The 23,653-nt window shown below is 35.0% G+C and overlaps 2 protein-coding genes across 2 annotated transcripts; both read right to left on the reverse strand.

Moving 5' to 3' along the window:
- Nucleotides 1-6,310: 6,310 nt before the first annotated feature.
- Nucleotides 6,311-7,128, reverse strand: LOC139888884 (uncharacterized). The gene is made up of 2 exons (XM_071871866.1): nt 7,024-7,128; nt 6,311-6,925 (listed from the first exon to the last, which is right to left on the reverse strand). The coding sequence occupies exons 1-2, from the start codon at nt 7,126-7,128 to the stop codon at nt 6,311-6,313; spliced, it is 720 nt and encodes a 239-aa protein (XP_071727967.1).
- Nucleotides 7,129-7,195: 67 nt separating this feature from the next.
- Nucleotides 7,196-8,129, reverse strand: LOC139888885 (protein FAR1-RELATED SEQUENCE 5-like). The gene is made up of 2 exons (XM_071871867.1): nt 7,878-8,129; nt 7,196-7,603 (listed from the first exon to the last, which is right to left on the reverse strand). The coding sequence occupies exons 1-2, from the start codon at nt 8,127-8,129 to the stop codon at nt 7,196-7,198; spliced, it is 660 nt and encodes a 219-aa protein (XP_071727968.1).
- Between the last annotated feature and the right edge of the window lie 15,524 nt (nt 8,130-23,653).

The following is a 23,653-nucleotide window of genomic DNA, read 5'->3' on the forward strand; positions in this document are numbered from 1 at the left end:
GAATTCTGTGAAATACCTACAGCGCTAGCATATTTCTGTTTGATGAAATTCGACTATGAACAAAGCCAAATTGTGTTGCCGAATGGATCTGTAAGTGTAACATAAAATAGTTTGCACAAGCTATTTGGTGTTCCGATGGGACCAAAAAAGATAAACCCTAGTGAAAGGGCACTAAAGGGAGACGAGATGACTCAAAAATGGAGAAAACAATACACAATCGAAGGGATTAGATCAAAGCATGTAGCAGAAAAGATAAAAGCGTCAAATGAATCAGGATGGGAGTTTATATTGGATTTCTTAGTGTTCTTCAGTTCGATAATGATTCAAGGAAATAAAAATGGGAATGTCAATCAAAACTTTCTGAGTAACATTATAAATGACGAACATATAAAAGAACTCAATTGATGTGAATATATGCTGGAAAGTTTGAAAAAAGCTGTGAAGAAGTAAAAAGAAGGGCAAATGTTTGTCGAAAATATATCTGCTTTAATTGTAAGTTTAAAGAATAAATAGCACAACAATCTATTAATACAAATACAAATTATAGATGTAAAAATTACGTTATATAAAACTAACAAATGTTTAAATCACAGATGCACTATGTGGAATCAACAACTATTGGGACCATATACGTCCCAGATAAAGGCTTGACAATCAACAAATGGACAACATCTCTATTGAAGCAAAGAGAAGAGACAGAAATGAAGCTTGGATTTGTTAACGTTGAAGTGACTGCAGAAAAGAATGTAAATAATGATGAAGAAGACAGATTACCTGAAATCAAAGAGGTAAGCACTGAAAATGATGATTTATTCTAAACAAAGATGAAAAAATAATAACACACGTTTAATGTGTGTTATAAAAAGTTGAATATAAAGAAGTTTATAACACATAATGCTTTATGTATAGATTTTGATGATCAAATACAAAAATGTCGAGGAGGAAGGAAAGCAAGAAAAAGAAGAGGTAAAAAATAAAAAAAAAATAAAAATTATTTATAATAAAAAATCAAAAATTTTGCAGTACTTGTGATTGTCAAACAAGCTTGATGTTAAACGATAACAATATTCGAATGTATGTTAACTGATAACATAAATTAGATGTATGTTAACCGATAACATTGATTGTATGTATGTTAACTGATAAAATTCATTTGATGAATGTAAACTGATAACATTCATTGAATATATGTTAACATGCATACGTATAATTTTAAACATGCATCAAAATGCATTCGAATTTTAGCTTGTTGTATACAATCAAATGGATGTATGTTAACTAATAACATTCATTACATGTATGTTAAATAATAACATTGATTGGATGTATGTTAAATAATTACATTGATTGGATATATGTTAACTAATAACATTCAAATAGATATATGGCAATTGATAACATTAATTGGATGTATGTTAATTGATAACATTTATTGGATGGATGTTAACTGATAACACATGTAATGTCTATTAACTGATAACATTGATTGTATGTATGTTAACTGATAACATTCATTTGATGTATGTTAACTGATAACACATGTGATGTTTGTTAACTGATAACATTATTTGATTGTATGTTAACATGCATTCGTATAAATTTAAACATGCATCTAATGTATGTTAAAAAATATACGAATTTTAGCTTGTTATATTCAAGTGGTGGTATCATACAAATCAAATGCATGTAAAAAAAAAAAGCTTCATCAAAACTATAAAAAAATGACATGTATTATTTGCAGCAATGTGAGAAAGAGATTGATGAAGGATATGAAGATGTGGAAAAGTATCTTAAGAAAGTTAAAGAAGGTTTGATCAAGTATCCAGATAACATGAAGATTAAAGAAGTTTCAAAAAAACTTCAAAGTATTTTTGAAGGTATGAATTCAACATCGTCTGAAGAAGGAATCCTTTGCATTTGATTGTAACTGAAGGAAGATGTAATAGCTACAAAGAATATTCTGGAGTAGAATTCAATTTAGATTATGAGATTGAAGGAATAAACAGAGTAAACACCGAGAGAGAGAATGAGGGAGAAGATGTGAATGTTGAAATGGATACAGATGGAGTGGAAGGTTTGTTTGAAAATGAGGAGATGATAAACAATGTGAATGTGGAAATGGATAGTCATATTGTCGAAAGTGTGAACGAAAAGCAAACTGATGATTTGAATGTTACAATGGAGGATGTAGTAGTTAAAAATTTGAGTGAAAATGAGAAAACTGGACAGAAAGTGAATATTAAATTGGATAAGCCAAATGATGAGGTAAGTGTTGGGATTGAGGAAGATTTAAATGAAAGACTGAGAGAAGAAAACAACAAGAAAAAAGATGTGAATGATGAAATGGATACATATGAAGTGGAAGGTTTGTTTGAAAAAAAGGAGATGACAAACTATGTGAATGTAGAAATGGAGAGTCATATTGTCGAAAGTGTGAACGAAAAGCAAACTGATGAGATAAATGTTACAATGGAGGATGTAGTAATTGAAAATTTGAATGAAAAGGAAGAAAATGTACAGAAAGTGAATATGGAATTGGATAAAAATGAACAAGAGATTATATTTGAAAAGACAAATGATGAGGTAAGTGTTGGAATTGAAGGAGATTTAAATTTAAATAAAAGAATAAGATAAGAAAACAACACACAACAGGATGTGAATATTGGAATGAATACAACTAGAGTGGAAGATTCATTAGAAACAGAGGAGATAAAAAAGAATGTGAGTGTGGAAATGGAAAGTCATGGTATGAGTGCTGGAACGGAGAATGATGAAATACAAGATAAAAGTTGTGATGAAGAAGAAGCAGCACAAGAAGAAGTGATGGAAAATGTTTCCAAAGAGTCAATCAGGATAGTTGAAATAGAGACTGAGAAAGAAGAAAATTTGGTTGAAAAAATCAGAAAGAAAAAAGTGTGAATATGGAAATGGAGACAAAAATTATAGAAGATTTTAGTGAAAAAAATGCAAACAATAGTTGAACAGCAGAATACAGTAATAGGTGTGAATGTGCCATTGAATAGTGAAGTAGTGAACAGTTTGTTTCAAAAGGCTAGTGGTGATGATAGGGGTGTTCACGGTCCGGTTTGGACTAAGTCTCAAACCAAACCGGCAACCACGGTTTCAAAAAATGTAAAACCAGAGCAGACCAAGAAAGTCGTCTAACTGGTTGGTTTGGTCTGGTCCGGTTTACGATTTTGAACTTCACTTTTTTAATAGAGCATTTTTTACTATAACTATTAATAATTTTTCATTGTTTTGGTTGCAGTAGTTCAATGGTGTATATGTAGAAAATAGCTGTGCTTAGTGCTTGTAAGGTTCAACTTTCAACTAATATTAATTAGTAAAGCAGATTGCATAATTACTCTTATATCTTACTTAGTGTGAAGCTTAGTAAACAACCAAATTATTTGAAAAAATAACTGTGTTCGGGACTCTTGTTAAAACAAAGAATCAAAGGATAGTTTTGAAGTTTTGTCTAAATGCTTTGCATATGATAATTGATATTGCGTAAAGAGGCTTGTGTTTAGAAACTAGATAACATGAAGTTTGGTAAGACATTAGTAGACTAGCACTATGTTGGTTGTAATTTGTAAATAAGTAATGTCATACTTCGTACTTGTGTATAGCTATTGAAACCGTAAATCGAGAACTCTACATTCATCGTATTGGTTAGTCCGGTCCGGTCCGGTCCAGTTTAACCGGCTGGTGGCCTAATGAAACTACAAACCGGATCGAGTTTCACGGTTTGGAGATCTTAAAACTGGCTACCGGACCGCTAATATTCAAAACTGGACCGAACCAAAAAATTGGTCCGGTCTGGCCGGTTTTCGCGGTTTGAAGGTTTTGTGAACACCCCTAGGTGATGAAGAAAAAATAGCAACAAAAGAAGGATTTCCAAATGTTTCAGGAGAGTCAATAGACATGGTTGGAATGGAGACTGAGAAAGCAAAGAATTTGGTTGAAAAGGTTGAGAAAGAAAAAAGTGTGAATGTTGAAACTGAGACTAAGATGGATGAAGATTTTAATGAGAAAACAATTTATAATGATGAAGAAAATACAAATGCAGTGATAGCAAATACTTTGGGAGATCTAAAAAATGATACTTTATTTTCAGGTGCAATAGATACAAATATAAGCAGAGAAGGGGGAAAATGGGAGAAGAAGGAGTTGTCAAAGAAGGGAAAACAGAAAATGAAGAAAATAAAGGAGGAAAAAGAGAAAAAAGAACAATACCATTACCAGCTGTATATAGATCACCTTTTAATAAAAGGGAGGTTGAAATCACAAAAAATGTTGAGAAGGGAATCTTAACTGTTGCAAGATACTTCATGAGCTTTGGAGAAAAAGAAGGGTAATGTGATGAATAAATCATATCATAGTTATTTATTATTAGACATAAAATATCATATTATAATATATTATATAAAATTTACAGGTCGTTTGTTTACTATAACAAAGATGGAGAGATGATAACAGATGAAGCAATAGCAAGCTTAATGCACCGCGTGTACGTGGAAGCAATTGTGATAGACGTATGGGCAGGAATTCTAAACAGGCAAGAGATACATGCTGGGATAAACACCAGAAAACGATTATTCATGCCAACATGTATAGTGGTAAGAAAAATTAAAAAATTGAACATATACATAAAAAATTTATTGATGAAAATAAATGCTATCTAACATAATTCCTAAAAATATAGGCAACCGATTATCTGAATCATAACAGAATACTCCACAAACATAAAGATGATTTCAACATAAATGTGGAGGGTTATCTGAAGGGCGGAAAACTGAATGTGGATATTAGAGGATATGATACGGTAAGAAATGAAACAAATACGGTATATGTTATATATATAAAAATATATACAAGTGCTACTTATTTTATTATAAAAACATACTGAAAGATAAATTTCAGGCAATGTTCCCGATATGCAAATCGAATCACTTTTACATGTTGTGCTTCAATCTTAACACTGGTGTTCTGGAGATAATCAACAATTCAGCAAAAAAAGAAAACTTGAAGACAAAATATGGAAATATTCCAAAAAAATTTGTAAGTACTATTTATGTAAGTACATATTGTAAAACCTATATAACTAATACGTCAATGTTGACTTAGGTGGCCATATTGAAAGGATATATAGAAAAGAAAGGTAACAAGAAAGCAGCGGAAAAGATTGGATCAGGTATTACAACCGAGCTACAAATGGCCTGGAGAACAGTTGACAATAAGGTTGACTGTGGGGTTTTCTTAATGCGTCACATGAAAACATACAAAGGTGTTTAAATGAACTACGATTAAAGTACGGAGTGAAGATATTGAGCGATACAGAAAATACATTTTGGCCTGATTGGATGCGAGAAGAAAAGAGTACGAAAAAAATCATGATGAAAAAACAAAGATGCAAGAGCTAAAAGAAGGGATAACTAAGGCGACAAAAATGAAAATTTGACTGTTTTAAGAAGGAATGAATTGATGTAAGAGGAAATAATGTTTTGTGATTCATATAATCTGAAACAAGTAGTATGAATGTATTTTGTGATTCATATAATCTGAAACAAGTAGTATGAATGTATGTAAATGTACTTGATGCATGAAAAAAGTAGAAATTTATTAAACAAGTAGTATAAAACATACGCGATGTATGAATGTTGTAAGTGTTAGATAATTTTTTTTTTGATAAATAAACAAAAATGCAAAATTTTAACATACATTGGATGTATGTTACTTTTTTAGCATTTTAAAAATCATTATTGGTTGAAAAAAACATTAAGATACATATGATGTATATTTATGTAAATTGTACGTGATATATATCCTTGTAAAAAAAAAATACAATGCATGTAATGTATGTTATTGTAATGTAAATATTTTAAAAACCATTATTAGTTAAAAAAACATATTAAGAAAGATATGATGTTTAGTAATGTAAATTGCACGTGACAAATAGGTTTTTACACACAAAAATGTATATATATATATATATATATATATATATATATATATATATATATGCATGTGATGTATTTTATTGTACGTTAACTATATACAAAAACAGTTATAGAAAAATCTGTAGAAAAAAGTATATATATTACAAAATTTCACTAATAAAAAAAAAAAAAAAAAGAACATTACTATGTATTAAAGTGAATGATATAAAAATATTCATAATTATTGATAAAACTCAAAGTCTAAGTAAAAAAAAAAAAAACAAATAGTTCTTTAATCATCAACATATTAAACTCACATAACATGTAAAAAAACAATGTGCTTAATGATCATTGTCTTCGCCTTTGTCTGATTAAACATCTTCGTCATCATCCTCGTAATCAGTAAACTCTGAATCAAGGTCTACAGTGCAAGTACGAACATTATGACCAATCCCTTGACAACGATGACACTTTCTCCTATTTACAGACGATTTACTTGCAGCCTCTTCTCGAGCTGTTTTATACCTTTTACTGCTGCATTGACCTTTGTTTGGAACAACAACTGGAGCACGAACCCTAACATTACTTGGCTTTGAAAATCCCAAAACATTCTCAATTTGTTGAACCTTTGTAGTTGAAGAATGTTGGTCAGGGATGGAAGGTGCAAATTCTTTAACAAAGCCATCAAACTTATTACTAAAAAGCTGAAGTATTTCTTTGTCATTCTTACAATTAGAAACAACTCTTCTAAAATTATTGAAAAGATGTTTGGTAATCATGTAGACATCAGAATGGTAATTAACACCAGCAAAAATAACATTCAAAGATTTAGATGCATCTCTAGTCCACCTCCTCAATATATGTTGTTTAGGAATTTCAAAAATGTCATTTTCATAAACATGAAATATGTGACGACACAAATGGCCTTCACGGTTGAACAACAGACACGAACAATGTGCTTCACCAGACACAAAATGAAGAGTAATCTGAGGAAATGTCAAAATATACATATATATAAACAAAAAGAAAAAACAAAAAGGGACATAAATAACAAAAACAAACAGGAAAAAAATGAAAAACTAACCTTGTAAATCATTTTTTTACGAGGAGGAATTAACTTTTCCTGAACTTCACAAATCTTCTTAAGTTCATCATCACCATCAGCAACACAACTTATTTGAGAACACATTTTATTAGATTGAAAAATTTCATCTTGAACTAACAAAAAAAAAGGTAGGAGTGTACACGTCTCTTGCTTAAAGCTCAATCGGCTTAACAGTTCTACACTTAATAGATCTGCTTTCCATTTGAGAATCTATCAATCTTGTATTATGATGCTGCTTATCCATGGCAGCATCAAATCTAGAAAAGAAATCAACTAAATTTGAATGCTTATTTTTGCATTTAGAGAAAAACGAATTCTCACTTTCAAATAATGAGGATGTTCGCATTAAGCCATTCATTGGTACATCTCTAAAAAAGCAAGGAATCCACATCTCCTTGATTGCATACATATCGTCAAACCACTTTGCATCGTCTGACTCAAAATCTACAATTAACGACTTCCAATGTCTTTCTAAAGATGATACAGACATTTCTTTATTCCAAAATATGCAATTCATACGTTTGCGAAAAACTTTATTATTATATAAAACATAACCAAACTGAAAAACACATGTAACAAAAGAAAATATTAAGATACATCATATGAAAATTAACAAAAACAATTAACTTAGTGATGAAAAAACAAATAGATATTAAAATACAACACATGAATGATAACGAAAAAATGAATAAAAAGTTTCCATTTCATTTAAGAAAATTTAAAAAACAACAGATGAATGATAAAAAAAATACATAAAAAGTTACATGTTCTTTAAGCAAACAAAATTAAAATGCATCAAATGAATGATAACAAAAATAAAAAAATTAAGTTACCTTATCCTTTAACTTCTGACTGATGTGCCACAAATATAATCTGTGTTTTGAAGTTTTAAACTTCTCAGCTACCGCGTCCAACACTGCAAGGTCTTGATCAGTAGTAACCAAACCAGGTTCAGTAGAGAAAGTTTTTAAAAAACAGTCAATAAACCATTTGTACAAATCAATAGTTTCACGCGATAGCAATGCAACACCAAATATAACAAGCTTCTTGTGATTATCAATACCAGTGATAGGAACAAATCTCATATTTTACCTGAAAAAGAAAACCAATACAAAAAACAACATTAAGAGCTAACATGCAACTAATGAATGTTAAACCAAACAAGTTCACATAAAAAAATACCTATTGGTACCATATGTTGCATCAAATGAAACAATGTCACCAAATTCTTTGTAATTCATTTTAGACAACTGATCAGCCCAAAAAACACCATTTAAACAACCTTCTTCATCACATCTATACTCGCAAGTAAAATCGGGTAAAACCTCCTTCTTCCTTAGCAGATTTTCAATGACAATGTGAGCATCAGTTTCACCAATATGCCTTAGCAAATCACGCCTATATTTTTTGTAATCTACATTAGTAGGACCAACCATATCATAACCACCACTAATATCACAGTTAATATGATGAGCAAGCATAGGGCCAATATTAGACTTTGAAGCAAGATCTTGAACAAATTTCATATCAAAATACTGCATCTTTCTCTTCTTGTTCATCGAATTCTTATTAGCTTCAGAAACGAGCTTATGATTGTGCCCCTTAAAAAACTTAAAAATGAATATCTTACCGTTTTCATATTTACACCTTAGACTAGCCTCGCAACCACACTTAACTATTGAAGACTTACGGTTAGCAAATTTAGGAGGTTTATTCGAAGAGTTTTCATCATTAACATGATTATCATCAACTTCTTTACCTTTCCTAGATTGTCATTTCGATTTATTGTTCACAACCTCAGCATGATTAGAAATAACACTTGAATTCATTTTTGATATATCAACATGACTAGAAACAACACAGGGATCACGAACAAGAGTATCAACAGCTAATCTTTTAGGAACACCCGACCTGATACATCTGAACACAACGTAATTGATAGTACCATCAACCAACCTATTATATGAAGCTTTCTTGACATCAAATCTAGCAAATTCAGCATAACTCTCATAAAAATGTAAGCAATGATAATAAAAAGGATAAACAGAATCAACAACATGCTTTAATGCATCAGGAACTACGGGAAACAATAACCTAGAACCATTTGGAGTTCGATGCTCAACTGAACTCAGTATATGATTATATTCATCAATAACAGGGGAACCATTCAGAACATCTGTGAGAAAAAAAGCATAAGAATAATAAAATATTAACATACATGTGATGTACGATAATAAGTAACACGAGAACATGAAAAATTAATAAAACGTTTTGGATCAAAAAGTTAAATGCATCTGATGTATGATAACATCTAAAGATAAAATAAATAATGTATAGGTACCAACAGTAACATACATATGATGTATGTTAATATATTGATGAAAACAGTATTGTATTAAAGTAAAATGCATCTGATGTATGATAACATCTAAAGATAAAATAAATAATGTATAGGTATTAAACAATAACATATATATGATGTATGTTAATATATTGATGAAAACAGTATTGTATTAAAGTAAAATGCATATGATGTATGATAACATCTAAAGATAAAATAAATAATGTATAGGTATTAAACAATAACATACATATGATGCATGTTAATATATTGATGAAAATAGTATTGTATTAAAGTAAAATGCATCTGATGTATGATAACATCTAAAGATAAAATAAATAATGTATATGTATTAAACAATAACATACATATGATGTATGATAATATATTGATAAAAATAGTATTGTATTCTATAAAAATTGAAAATAAAATAGTAACATACATTGAATGAATGATAGTATAAAAAGTAAAATATAAAACACAAAAAAAAAAAATAGAATCAACTGCAGAATAATTGGATAATGAAGCCATTGAATGAATTGAGGTAGACGACGGAGAGTGAACTATAAAATGATCGATTAAGATCAATAAATTGAAGGATGACGACGATAAAAAATGAATTCAATACGAAGGAGGGGGACTGATATGACTACAAAGATACGACTGAAATGGACAGATTTATTCATGCGGTGTCGTTAGGCCGCAGGACGTCATATTCAGTTGATCAGGGTAGCATACAGTGGTTTTGTTTATTTATATTGTGCGAGGCCTAAATTTACTTTTACTTTCTAAGGTGTAGAAGGTGTAAGTTAATCAAGTGGATAATTGTATTTTATTTAAATTACCTGGATAAAGGATAGTAGTTGGTTTAAGCTAATGGTCCTAAGTGTGGAAAAGTAAATAAAGTGGAAGGATATCTGGAGTATGCAGATCAAGGAAATGTTGACCAAGATATTAGTTTTGGGTTAGTGAAAGGTAATTATGCTTATGTTTAAGGCTATGTTTGGAATGATGTAGATCTAGTTGGATGAGCCAATTACACAGACCTACTTATCTCTAAACTCTCAAAGTTCTCTTTGAGCAGTGAAAAGTATGTCACTTGGTTGTATAATTGAAAGGTAGCTATACCTTGGAGGTTATCCTCAGTAAAGTACTAGGCTTATTAGTGAGTTGAGCTCTAATCCTAACCCTCGTTATCAGTTTAGTTAACTGAATAACAACGTGCCATGTTGATTGAACACTAATCATAAACAGAAGGAGTCCGTCGATTTAAGTTGGCAAAACCTTAAATGAAAACTAACAACCATTTTATCATACTAATGAGATCATATCAATTCAAAAATTATACAGCATTACAGTTGATATACTAAAAATAAAGCAGATAGAAACTTAATAGATACCTTGAGAGTAGATATGACTTAGTCCTAAGGCAACTATCAAACAAGAACATGTAATAGGCTTGGGTCACACAGTAAAGGCACTAATTAGATCTTAACAGCTCCTAAGAGGTCTCTTTGGAATAGTCAATAGGCATACTAGGTCATTCATGTCTCGATTCCTAAGTTTCGTGTCCTAAAAGCACATTAAATGCCTTTCGGGAACTCCGGCCATACCGAGTTCATAAAATCTTCAGATACAGTATAACCAGGGGTCTTAATTCTATAATGTAGCTAAGTTTATATAGGTGGACAAGTCCTGATCACAACCTAGGTTGGTCAATCCTTAAGATGCTAGCATACAAATCTATCTGACTTACTAGTTCAATATTATGATAGTAACATACTAAATTAACATAATTACGCTAACCCAAAATTCTATCATGGAAACATACAGATTAATTAAGCTATCATGGTAATATCGGAATGTGTTATTAAACATAAAAGGTAAGAACACATGTTTAATATAAAAGACAAGCGTTACGGATAAAAACCTGAAAAGGCTGAAGAAATCTGTCCGGGATCGCAGGGACTCGCCGGGATATCCTCCAAAAAATAAAAGCTAAGCTAACTACTACTAAAAACTAACTAAAAGCTTGAAAACTTAAAATGAATTACAAATTGAGTGTGTGTTGAAATGGATGGAGAGAGCTCTTTAAATAGACTTGATTTTTGCCAGCAAACGGCTGACAGGCCGTTTGGCAGGCCGTTTGGCAGGCCGTTTGGCAGGCCGTTTGTTGGTGCTGTTTGCTTGTTTTGCCCATTTGTAATGCCCATTTGTTCAAGCCGTGTGGCAGGCCGTTTGACATACAGGCAATCCGTTTGGCAGGCCGTTTGTCTTGCCTGGTCAGCTGAAATCACTGGATCATAACTTAATTTCTTGTCTTTCACTGTTTTTGCTCTAGAATCTTCGTTTTAGCTCCGTTTTACTTGATCTTTTTGCATTGCCTTCGTAATTACTTAATCTACAAAATCAACCGAAAAAGCGATAATTTTTCCAACAAAGTTTGAATCTTTATTGATTTAGGGCTTAATATCGGGGGTAAAAACGTGACTTTTTGGCCGATATCAAATACCCCACACTTAGCTTTGCTTGTCCTCAAGCAAAAAGCGTAAATATAAGGTTCTTTCTTATAGATTCTTCCTTGCCACCCATGGATCCTTTTATTATGCCTTCATCAGAAGTCGTCACATCTTTCGAAAGTATTAGAAAAAGTTTCAAGCTTCGATGATTTGGTTGCTAGATTTCAATCGCGTCCATTGTGAAAAAGGAGTACTTTCCAACTTTCAGATGTAGAGTATATACGACCAGGCTCCTCACTAGCTGATCACTCATATCACTCAAGTGTTTAGGGTGCCCTAATCTAATTGTATCGTCGCTCAGAAGCCAGTCGTGTAACAGTTCTCATCATAGGCTTGGTAAAGCCTTGATATCTCCACCGGTTAATTAAGGACGACACTGATCTTCTTCCTAGGTATTCTTTCAAGAGGAAGACGGGTTGTAGGGTTTGTTTGAGAAATGTTTATGGAACGGTGAAAGGTATCCAGATCTTTTGATTTAGAGAGAGAATTGATAGATTTTGATTCTTCAGAGTATCCATTTTTGGATAGAGAGTGGCTTGGAATCCGTAAAAAGTTTCTTCGGAAGAGGCGAATTTTGCTAAGACTTTGTCTAGAATTTTCTTTGGCTCTTTCGGTAATTCTTCTTTGGGGAAACTTTTCGGGTTTTTCTTTGCCTTTATTCTAGAGACATTGCTCTGTTATCATCATTCATTTTTTTTCGGCATACCCTTTCTTCATAACTTTTGTCTTTCATTCCTAGTGCCTAGAGAGGAAGTGATAATCCACTGAAAATAGTTCTTTGACCTATCAAAAACAATCAGGGGTTCAGAATCTTTTAACAAGTGCTTTTGAAGCGAATTTGATCGATCTATTTCTTTATTAATCTCTGGATCTTTTGATAAGTGGAAAGGGGAATGAAGGTGATTGGGTAGTGTATTTTTGGGAGTGAATTTGGGGTGAATATTTCTGATTCATCAACTCTTTATGAGTTGGTTGGTTTAAATTGCTTGAAGTGGAAATGGAAATGGATGGCTTTTTGTCTTCTCTATTCAGAATGATTCAGAAGGAGTATCGCACCTGCACCACGTATGGTGCTTACTAACCATTGGCCTTGAAACGTATGTCAAAGCCAAGTTCTAACTTGAACCGTACACTGTCACTCTCATCTATTGAATTAATAAAGTACTGTAGATTTGATGGGTCATACAGATACTTTAGGTCCAAGAGTCCTCACTTTTTGGGAGTAGGGGTCGTGCTTGGTCATGCGTAGCCTTTTTCATATTTTCTTGAAAGAAATCTTTTTACACAAACATGAGTTTCAGCTTAATCGTTCCGTTCTAGTGAATGTTTTGAAAACCGATTTCTAGCAATTTTATAGAATCTTTTAGGCAAAACAAGGTAAGAATTTTTCAAAATCACCCAATATTCGTTGCTAATTACTTTTTAGACAAAAGAATTTTTCAAAACTTGGCATTTTACAGTTACTTGTCCTTTAAAACCTTTACCCAATACCCTACACTTAGAAGAACATTGTCCCTAATGTTCTCTGAAAAAGAACATTTTATATTTAATATAAATTAAGGATAGTGTCTTCTAAAATTTCTAAGTTGGTTTTGGGGGGAGGGGGTGACCCCACACTTAGAGATTTTAATGTTTAATAATTGAAATAGGTTTGAGGAGGGATTACTTTCCTAGTGTTGGGCCTTCCTACGGTCAGTCTCTTAATTGCTGGAATGGACCAGTCTCTTTTGATAAAATTTCTGCATGAAGAACAAAATGAGAAAGGTGGCATTTCAACTATATATATAACTTTTTAATACAATGCTTCAAAAAGATAAAACTAAAAGTAAAGTAAAGTAAAGTAAAGTAAAGTAAAGTAGTCTACGGAATACTATCCTGGCCAATGTGCTGAGCAGTGTCTGCGAAGTATCCATGAAATCCGAAGGGATCATCATCATCCTCTAGTCTCGGAAAATACTCAAGCGCTGTCCTACATCCAACTCAGGGCCTAGCAGTGAATCCAGACAAAGGTCTGATGGCAACTCCAGGTGTGACAGGCTCGGGAAAGGATCCTCATCTGGGATGTTCCCGGTAATCTCAAAGACCTGGGTCGTGGGTGGCTCAAATGATATAGGGACTGTGACTAGGTTACAACCCTCAGGTAGCTCAGGGACTGGGACTGCCTCAGTGACTGGAGTAGGTGAAACGGCTAAGAAAGGCGGCGTGATGGGAGCTGGAGTAGCATGTTCTAGGATGGTAGCTGAAGCGACTGAGTGAACTGAGACAGGTGTGGAACGCCTGGGGGTAGCTTTTCGTGTTAGCTGAACACGGCCCTCTAGCCTGAATGACGACAGGCCCAGAGTACTACGTGGCATCCCCTCGCGATGAAGGTATGTTCTAAGAGCTCAATAAAGTCTCTGCTGATCTCTTAGTAATGCCCATGCAACATCTGGGTCATTCAAGGTGGCTCCATAGTCTATCACAGTCTGTGGCTCATGTGTCTCTAGTGGCTCTGCATGCTCAGCAGGTCTCGAGGCTAATTTTCTGGTGCGTCGCACAGGAGGAGCTGGTGGTGCTGTACTAATGCCCTCCTCAACACTCTCCAGTATCAATCGCCTTGGGCCTAACTGCCCTGTTGACGGCATGTTCTGATCAGCGATGCTTTCCGATAAGTAAACTCTAGGAATCCTCCTCCTGCGAACCAGGATGTTAATTGAAGCTCCTGAACTTGGCATTCTGCCTGAACACATTCAACAAACTCGTAAGTACTAAGTGCAAGTATGACGCTTAGTTGTTAGTGCACAGAGATAATATTTTGTAAACTGAAAATAATTGAAATAAAAATAAAGAAAATAAAAGGATAAGCAATGGGTACCTCCCAAGAGCACTTTGTTTATCAAGTCGTTACATCTCGACTTTTCTTTGTCAGATCTTCAGAATGGATCAAAGGAGAAGAGGTGCTCCTCCTTATCATGGTCTTCTAGATAAGCTTTTAGCAGGTGGCCGTTGACTTTGAAGTTGCCAGTAGGTCCTTCTAGTTCCATGGCTCCGTGTGAAAAAGCATGTATAACTTTGTATGGCCCACTCCATCTTGATCTAAATTTTCCAGCGAACTTCTTGAATCGAGAATTAAAGAGCAGAACTTTATCTCCAGGAGCGAACTTTGTAGGTATTAGTTTTTCATCGTGTGTCAGTTTCGTCCGTTCCTTGTAGATATATGACGTCTCGTACGCTTGGTCTCTTAATTCAATGAGTTCATTCATCTGTATCTTCCGATGCCTAGCGGTTACTAAGGGATCGAGGTTGCAGGTTTTAAGTGCCCAGAAAGCTTTATACTCTAGTTCCAGCGGAAGGTGACAGGCTTTTCCGTAGATCATGCAGTAGGGTGTAGTTCCTAGAGGATTCTTGTAAGCAGTCCAGAATGCCCACAGAGCATCGTCTAGTTTCTCGGCCCATTTATTTCCATGATGGCTGACGGTGCGTTCTAGGATTCTCTTGAGTGCTCTGTTGGTGACCTCTGCTTGTCCGTTTGTCTGCGGATGATAGGCAGTGGACATTTTGTGGGTAACTCCATATTGTTGCATCGCCTTCATAAATTGGGTATTGCAGAAGTGTGTGCCTATATCACTTATTATAGCGCGGGGTGGTCCAAATCGGCAGAGGAGTCTCTTCAGGAAGTTAGTGATGACCTTGGCATCATTGGTTAGAAATGCTTGGGCTTCGATCCATCTGGAGACGTAATCTACTGCTACGAGGACATACTCTTTCCCATTAGACTTCGGGAATGGCCCCATATACTCTAATCCCCATATATCGAAGATCTCGCAAGCTTGGATATTAGTCCGAGGCATCTCATTCTTCGTAGAGGTAATACCTTGCCTTTGGCATGCATCGCAATGCTTTACAAGCTCTTGCGCATCTCGAAATATAGACGGCCAATAAAATCCTGATTCGTAGACTTTTCTTAAAGTGAAGTTTACTCCATGATGACCTCCAGTTGGTTCGTGGTGACATTGGTGAAGAATCCCTGCTGCTTGTTTTTCATCTACATACCTCCTGATTATCTGATCAGGGTAAATTCTAAACAGGTACGGATCTTTCCAATAGTAGTACTTGGCATCCCTGAAGAACTTCCTTCTTCGGGATGTGCTCATTCCCTTTTATACTACTCCAGCAACTAGATAGTTGGCTATGTCAGCATACCAAGGAGTATTAGTGAATTGTGATCTTATGTGAGCTTGTCCTAAGCTCATAAGCTGTTCTTCCGAAAATTTATCTCTGATATCTTATTCAGCAAGTTGTTCCATCGTTGGGTTTTCCAAACGACTAAGATGGTCTGCTGTGACGTTCTCTGCTCCTTTCTTATCTTTGATTTCAATATCGAATTCCTGAAGGAGTAAGATCCATCGTAGGAGTCTTGGTTTAGGGCTGAATGATATTTAAGGGCTGAATGATATGAATAAACCGTAGTTTTGGACAAGATGAGATAGGAACGGAATTTGTCGAAGATGAATACTACTGCTAGCAGCTCCTTTTCCATGGTGGTGTAATTCTCTTGAGCTCTGGTTAAGGTTTTGCTGGCGTAATAGATTGGATGAAAGTGTTTATCTTTCCGTTGTTCGAGTACTGCTCCAACTGCGAAGTCACTCGCATCACACATGATCTCGAATGGTAAACTCCAATCAGGAGCTATCATGATAGGTGCATGTGTGAGCTTTTCCTTCAGATAGTTGAATGCTTTAATACATTCTTTTTTAAAGACAAACGAAACTTCCTTTCTGAGGAGATGAGTGATAGGTCGTGTAACCTTTGAGAATTCTTTAATGAAACATCGGTAGAAACTGGCGTGTCCAAGGAAACTCCTTACCGCTTTTACTATGGTAGGTTCTGGAAGTTTGGTTATGGTATCAATCTTAGCCTTATCAACTTTTATTCCTGACTTTGAAATCTTATGTCCTAAAACTATCCCTTCTTTAACAATGAAGTAACATTTCTCCCAACTTTTATTAAATGTACTACCAAAGACCGAGAAGTCGTTCATGAAGACTTCCATACAACGTTCAATCATGTCGTGGAATATTGCTACCATGCATCGCTGGAATGTATCAGGTGTATTGCATAACCCAAAGGGCATGCGTTGATAGGCAAATGTTCCATAAGGAGAGGTGAATGTTGTCTTTTCTTGGTCCTTTCGATCGAGGGGAATCTGAAAGTAGCCAGAAAAACTGTCAAGGAAACAGTAGTACTCATTTTCTAATAGACGTTCCAACATTTGATAAGGTAATGGAAAATGATCTTTTCGGGTTGCATCGTTTAGTTTACGATAATCTATGCAAACCCTCCAACCGGTGACTTCCCGTATTGGAATAAGCTCATTATTCTCATTTTAAATTACAGTCATCCCTCCCTTCTTGGGTACCACTTGAACAGGACTGACCCATGGTGAATCGAAAATGGGATAGATTAGACCGTCTTCCAAAAGTTTGATTACTTCTTTCTTGACGACTTCTTGATCATGGGGTTGACCCTTCTTTGCCTCTGAACTGACGATTTGAAATTGTCTTCCATGAAGATCTTTTAGGTGCAATAGTTGGGACTGATTCCTTTTATGTCAGAGATCTTCCAAGCAATGCCTTCTTATGTGATTTCAAAACCTGAATCAATTTAGCATTTTCTTGTGGCGTGAGGTCTTTCGAGATGATTATGGAGAGTTGCGATTCTCCTTTTAAGAATGCATACTCCAGATTGCCGGGTAACTTCTTCAATTCCAATTCCGGAGGTTCCTCGATAGATGGCTTCATTCTAGCGATTTCCTTTCGGTCTAACGAGTCATATCTCTCCTGAAATTATGATTCTTCTTCAACAGTGATTACTGATGCTATCTGTTCTTTGTTCTTGGAAATTGTCCTTCTTAATGCTTCCTCTTCAGAAACGTCTTCCTTAGTTTCGAAGGTTGGTTCAGGAATTTCAACACAGTCCTCTTTTGACTGGGGTTCCTGAAATACCGAAATGAAATATGTCTCTTCATTTGGTCTTCTCCTTAACAGAGGTAGGGGAATACCTTGTCCTATCGGTGCTATCTGGATAGTCCTTGCTAAGAAAATTACTTTCGGAGATGGGAGATTTATGTTAACTACGGTTTATGGATAAATGGATATCGAGATTTTCTTCAGGTGGTGTAAAGAACAGATCCTTAGAAATTTGATCTTGACTACATAAAGCCATGGTTTCTTCCAGGTATTCGTTGACGAGTTCTTGAAAAGAATCAGTGAGATTTAGATCTTCTTCGTGAGGATGGTTCATGAGACGGTCAACATTGATTGTGACTTTTTCACTTCCCACTCTTAATTTCAATGATTTCTCGTTTACATCAATTACGGCCTTGGCAGTATTTTGGAATGGTCTGCGAAGTATGAGTGGGACTTTCGTGTCTTCCTCAATATCCATAATGACGAAGTCAATGGGAAATGCGAACTTATCCACTCTGACAAGGACATCTTCAGCTATTCCTCGAGGAATCTTAACTGATCTGTCCGCGAGTTGGATATTCATTCTGGTAGGCCTTAAGTTATTTAATCCTAGCTTTTTGAATAATGAATAGGGCATTAGGTTTATACTGGCTCCTAAGTCTGCTAACACATTGCTAATTTGGACATCTTGCAGGTAGCAAGGTACCGTAAATCTTCTTGTATCTCTCCTAACTTAGAGGGAATACCATGTTGTAACACTAATGAGCATTCTTCACTTAAGGGCAAGCTAACTATCTCTCTTAATCTCTCTTTGTTTGAAAGTAATTCTTTGAAAAATTTAGCGCAGTTTGGCATTTCTACTAAAGCATCTACTAGTCGTACATTCAAATGCAGATTCTTGATAACATCCCAATACTTAGCGAATTGCGCTTCTATTTTTCCTTCCTAAGCCTACCTGGGAAAGGTATGCGGGCGCGCGGAATAATTTATGGGGCCTTAGGAGAGATAGGTTCCGGTGGATTCACAACAGGGTCAATTGACACGGGTTCCTTATCAGAAAAATCTTGTATGAGTATATTAACAATTGTTTCCTTCCCATCTCTAGTGATTACTAGGGCATGAAACTCACTACACTCTATATCAACTTTAGCGGTTAAATGTTTGAGCATAAGCTAAAAATTGGTTATTAATTCTTCAAAAGTCTTTATCAAAGTGTTAAACTTATTTTGACATTCTATGACTTGAAGGTTTATCGTGTATTTCTTTTTCATAAATTCAACTAAAATTTCCTTAGAGTGGAGAGTAGGTTTATGTAATGGGAAGATTATATTATGGTCCGAGCTATTTTGCTGTTTATGTGCCCATCTAGGATAAGGATACCTTAGATTGGTTCTAGTAGCATCGAAGTTTTTAGGAATTGGTAAACTTTGAAGAGTGAGGGTGAGATCTTGTAACCTGATTTCCAGAATTTTTACCGTGTGAGCGAAGACGTCATCCTTCTCAGCAGCTTCATTGCTCCAATCTTCTTGTTGTGCAGATTTTGTGTCTAAGAGATTCCATGCTTCGTCCGCTGTTCGTGACATGAAATTGCCTTGCGAGGCCATGTCTAGGAGAGACTTATCATCCTTGGTCAAACCATTGTAAAGCGTACACTGCCCGACTTAACGAATGATTCAGACATCTTTTAAGCATCACATGTATTGTATTCCATGCTAGACACAATGACTCGTTTTCTTTTTGAGAAACGTTTGTGATGTCATTTTTTAAACAGGTTTGTAGGGAGGGTGGATAAAATTTGTTTAAAAACTTAATGGATAGTTCCTCCCATGAATGTATTGAATTCGGGTTAAGTTCGTCAAACCATGTTAAAGCGCGCATAGATAGAGAATATTGAAAAAGATTAAGTTTCAAAATATTTTTATCGTTTTCTTCTTTCTTAAAAGAGTCAACTAGACTGATAAATTTGTTTAAGTGAAAGTTTGGATCGTCAGTCGGTAATCCTTGAAATTTACAGATCATACTGACTAGTTTAACCATGTTCAAATTTATTTCAGGGACTCCTTCGGTTCCTAAGATGATTGGTCCTCCTCTTTCCTCTAAGCATGACTTATGCATAGAAGCAAGGGTGTTTTGTTGTTCCATTTTTAGATTTTATGTTTAAAAAGACTTAAAAAGTAACTTTTAGAAAATTTTAATTGACTAAAAGGATCAATAATTTAATAAAAAAAATTATGCTTGAAATTCGGTCGCTAACCTTATCGGATATCTTAACTGATAGACTTCTTACAGATTACTTCGTATCTAGGTGGCCAAGCCGACTATGGAGAGGCATGATCCTTTTGGTTCCAATATAATTGGAGACTGTTCGGAAAATCCAACAACCAAGTACGTATATAATTGTCTTTCTTAGACACCACCAAACAATATCTTTGTATGTTTAAAATCTTTCTCAATCAAAATATTCGATCCCCGACAGCGGCGCCAGAAAACTCTGATATGATTACAAAGATACGGCCGAAACGGACATTTTTATTCGTGCGGTGTCGTTAGGCTGCAGGACTTCAGATTCAGTTGATCAGGGTAGCATACAGTGGTTTTGTTTATTTATATTGTGCGGGGCCTAAATTTACTTTTACTTTCTAAGGTGTAGATGGTGTAAGTTAACCTTGTAACATCCCGCGTTTTTCCGTTAAATTTATTTTTAACACCGTCTTTTTATTTTTAAATAATATCTTTCGTATTTAAATAAATAGTTTTCGTGAGTAACGTTCATTATATTCCCGCTATTTAATTTTGACATCACTCGTTTACTCGAGCGTTTTAAAAATATTCGTTTGGTTAATTCCCGCACCCGCTCTGAAACTTGAGGGACTAGTTCCGCCACTTGACCAAAGAGGTGGCTAGTAGTTGACTAGTCAACCACTCACCACCTCCACCCCTCATTCATCCATTTCTTCTTCTTTCTTTCTTTCTTTTTTTCTCTCAAGAACACAAACATAAATCATCATCTAAATTCGGATCGGGAAGCAAACTTCAAAACAAATTACATATTTGGAATCCTCTCTTCATCCTCTTCGATTTGGTACCAATTTCATCAAGTTTGGGTAACATTTCTAAAACTCTAGATTTCTATAAATTCGTGTTTTAGACTTGAAATTGTGTTAGTTAGTGTCTATGGCTCGTAGGGATGTCGTGTATGTAATTTGTATGCTCGTTCTTCGTGTTTTGAAAATATGACATGAACACCCAAATGGGTCTAGCTTAATCTTGAGTTTTGGTTGCTCAAATGATGTTATAAGATAAAGTGTATGTGTTAAAAGTGTTAGTTACTTCCTTAGCTTCGTTTTGATATGTTGGATGATGAAAAACTAGCTCAATAACATGAAATGTGTTTTTTGGTGAATCGATTATCGTTTTGGTAGGAACTTGATGCGGTTGAATGCTAGTTGAGACACTTGTTTGAATGTATGCTAGTTAACTAGTTAAATTGTATGCATTATTACCTTCAAAACGGCATATCATTTGTATGTTAAAAGTTCCCGAATCATAAAATACGTTTTACGAACTTGAAACTTTGAAAATGGACTTTTAAATGATCACTTGACGAGAAATCGGTTATGGAAAATGTTGTTTTTGTTTGATGATACATGTTTAGTTGTGTTCCTTGTCAAAAGAGCTTTCCAACGGTATAAGATACGCCTTCTAGTTGTTTACGGTTTGCGTTTTATGGTTGTTTGAAGTTTTGACCAAGACTTGAACATTTGAAACTGACCAGGCACCAGACCACGTTATTTGTCGCGCCGCGGAGCAATTTGTCACGCCGTGGCCCAAAGGGTGATTTTAGAACATGTTTTTCAGGCTTTCTGACCTTCAACATAGGCATTTGTCGCGCCGCGGAGCAATTTGTCGCGCCGCGACAATTGCCTGTTTCATCCGAACTTCAGCAAACTTGTTTTGGCCATAACTTTTTGACCGTAACTCCGTTTTCGATGAATCAAATATCGTTGGAAACGTAATAAGATTTCCTTTCTAATGGTAAGGTTTTGAAATGTCAACTCAAACTTTATTACAATCGTTCTAACATGCTTTTATACTTGATTCTTGCATGAAACTTGACAACGTGATTCACATGCTATACTATTCGAGTCGTAACGAGCCATAGGACTAATTGAACACATTTCACCCGACCTTGTGTCGTAACCGGTTAATTGATATAACTTACTTGTTTAGGTCAAGGCTAAGCAACTTTCATGCATACGTTACTTTGTGAAGTACTTTTATACTCGTGCACTCGAGGTGAGATCATAGTCCCACCTTTTCAACAACTTTTTATACTTTAAATTGTGGGCTGAGAAACATACTTTGTTACATTTGATGCTACTTACTTTTATACTTTGAACACAAGTACAAGGAAAACAAACATTCCACAGCGAGTTAGAACAAAAATCCTCAATTCGATTATCATTAGTTACACTTGCAGGGTGTAAGCGAGAACTTATATTGTGTGGCCATACGGGTTTGACAAACCCTCACTACGGACGGTTCGCTACCGTCTACGGGTGAAATATATTTTTGAGAAACAGTGTATGTTCTAACACTATAGTGATGGGGTTCAATGGAAGGAAACGTTAAGTCTTGATAATTGGGTGCTCGCGAACAATACTTTTGGAATGCAAACGATTTTGATAATCAACTATGGGAATACTAAATCTTGTGGTTCAAAATATACGTTTACAAACACCTATGATTTCACCAACGTTTTTCGTTGACAGTTTTCTATATGTTTCTCAGGTTCATACATGGCTATTTGATACATGCTTCCGCATACACTCTGATTATTTGCTTGGAGTCAAGATACATACATGCATACGCTAGTGATAGCACCTTTGGATTCAAACATATTGTTTACATACTTACGCTATTTATAGCAACTGTGTTTTTCAACTTATTTTATGTCGCAAGTTATTTCATTTATACTTTATGACTTTTGTAAACTTAGACTTGTTGTCGAACGGTTTTGTAAACTAAACTTGCAAGTCTTGAACCTTTCAAATGAATGCGACATAATTTTGGTCAAACGAGTCTCATATAGGGACTACGACCACGTAATGGGACCTAAGTTAGCGGCGCCGTCAATGACGATTTTGTCGGGTCGCTACAGATGGTATCAGAGCGTTGGTTGTAGGGAACTAGGATGTGCATTAGTGTGTCTGACAGAGTCGTTAGGACGCATTAGTGAATCTAGACTACAACCGGATAGTTAGCCATTGCATTCTGACATACATTTGCTATAGATAGCACTTACTTGACTACTTGTGCATTATACTTGAATCATTCTTAATCAAACTTTTTAATGGTACCCAACCTTCATCATACGAACTCGTATTCCGCCACTTTTTGGTAACACACGTGAATTCAAGGTTCATACGCGTACGGATGACCACGACTTCGTTAGTCACTCTAGTTCGGGAATTCTGACTCCTTGGTTGTTATCCACCCCGTCTCAGCTTACTATCCACAAGTGTTGTAAAGTTACCACCACCACTTTAGATGAGTATCGTCATCACTGTTTATCACTACGGTTGCGTACTACTTGTTATCATGACTCGTTACTCTTTTCATATCTAAATACATTATTGTCTGACTCGAACCGCATTGACGTGAACAATCATTTATACACTTCCCTCGGGGAACGCTTCCTTAGAGTTGCAGAAATTCTTTCGATTTAATACGAGTCACGTTTGAGACGTCGTTACATTTTGTTCATTTTAGATTTTCACGATGACACGAACTTGAACTCA

This window comes from Rutidosis leptorrhynchoides, chromosome 2 (genome assembly GCF_046630445.1).
Source record: "Rutidosis leptorrhynchoides isolate AG116_Rl617_1_P2 chromosome 2, CSIRO_AGI_Rlap_v1, whole genome shotgun sequence".
NCBI lineage: Eukaryota > Viridiplantae > Streptophyta > Magnoliopsida > Asterales > Asteraceae > Rutidosis > Rutidosis leptorrhynchoides.